The 1,188-nt window shown below is 37.7% G+C and overlaps 1 protein-coding gene across 1 annotated transcript in view; it reads left to right on the top strand.

Annotated features, from left to right (window-relative positions):
* Positions 1–6: 6 nt before the first annotated feature.
* The window catches only part of LOC107578471 (cryptochrome-1-like), a 5,839-nt gene continuing 4,657 nt past the window's right edge, over positions 7–1,188 (top strand). Inside the window, exon 1 of the mRNA XM_016264424.1 lies at positions 7–164. Within this exon, the coding sequence (XP_016119910.1) occupies positions 7–164 (158 nt within the window). The remainder of the gene's footprint in view (positions 165–1,188) is intronic.

Genomic DNA, 1,188 nt, shown 5'->3' with positions numbered 1-1,188 from the left:
GTGAACATGGCCCCAAATTCCATCCACTGGTTCCGGAAGGGCCTCCGTCTCCATGACAACCCTGCACTTCAGGAGGCAGTACGTGGGGCAGACACTGTTCGATGTGTCTACTTCCTGGATCCCTGGTTTGCTGGGTCGTCCAACCTTGGGGTCAACAGGTGGAGGTGAGTGCAGTTGTTTTAGAAATATAAGAAAGAATAATTTTATCCCACGTTTCATCTAGCAAGTCTGTTAGTTAGGAGTATCCAAAAATGAGTAAAATACATTGTGTATTCTTTGAAGGAACAAAATACGCCATTGATCCATCATATGCAGAGCCTTTATGATATTTAGTTTTTTATTAGGACCTCTAAACAGTACAAACACAGTCACTATTTAATACACACTCCAGTGTGGTTGCAACTAACAACAAAAACTAGCCCTGTCTAGGTTTTATTGTGTGATATGTTATGCAACTTAAAAATGCTGTGTAGCGTTGACATATATAACAACTGCAAGGAAACTTCCTGAAGTGAAAGGCTTTTCCTATTCACACATTCCTATTACATACTTGTCATTTAGCTGGTACCTTTTTAAATCACAAACCATAACTGATCTCCCATCCTATGTCACTTTATGTTGTGTGCATTTGAATGAGGGTCAGAAACTGATATTGAGGTCATGCTGTTGAAAAAGAAAATCAGCTTTTTTAGATTTGTGTATGTTCTGTTCCAATGAAAATGAACCCTATTGTTGCGTAAACCTGAAATACGAGTTGACACAAATTTGATGACCACATAAGCAGTCTATTAAATATACTATTGCAGTTTGTTCCAACTGTAAAATAAGACTGGGCAAAGTCATGACATGTTGCTTTAATAAAGGTTAACAGATGTGATTAGTAACCGTGTTGTAAACTTTGTGCATCATTTTACAGTCACATCCTGCCTGCAGCGATCATAAAGGTGCAGTCTCATTATCAGCTTGATGCAGCTGCATTTTTATAGAAACAGAAATGTCATATTCTCTTATGATATCAGATTTCCTCAATGTTTCTTAAATGTGGGGTGATGGCCCAAAATGGATAATAAAAATGCGTTATTGTAGGCAGCATATTGCATTTAAGGTTGTACCATAAACAATTTTAGTATTATGTTGGGTGACCATTTTATGCCTATGTAAATTTGGGGTCCTGAAGCAAAACCAGTT

Source organism: Sinocyclocheilus grahami, unplaced genomic scaffold (genome assembly GCF_001515645.1).
Source record: "Sinocyclocheilus grahami isolate Dianchi unplaced genomic scaffold, SAMN03320097.WGS_v1.1 scaffold10417.1, whole genome shotgun sequence".
NCBI lineage: Eukaryota > Metazoa > Chordata > Actinopteri > Cypriniformes > Cyprinidae > Sinocyclocheilus > Sinocyclocheilus grahami.
Note: the sequence above shows the minus strand (reverse complement) of the source record. Positions and strands in the feature narration are given on the sequence as shown.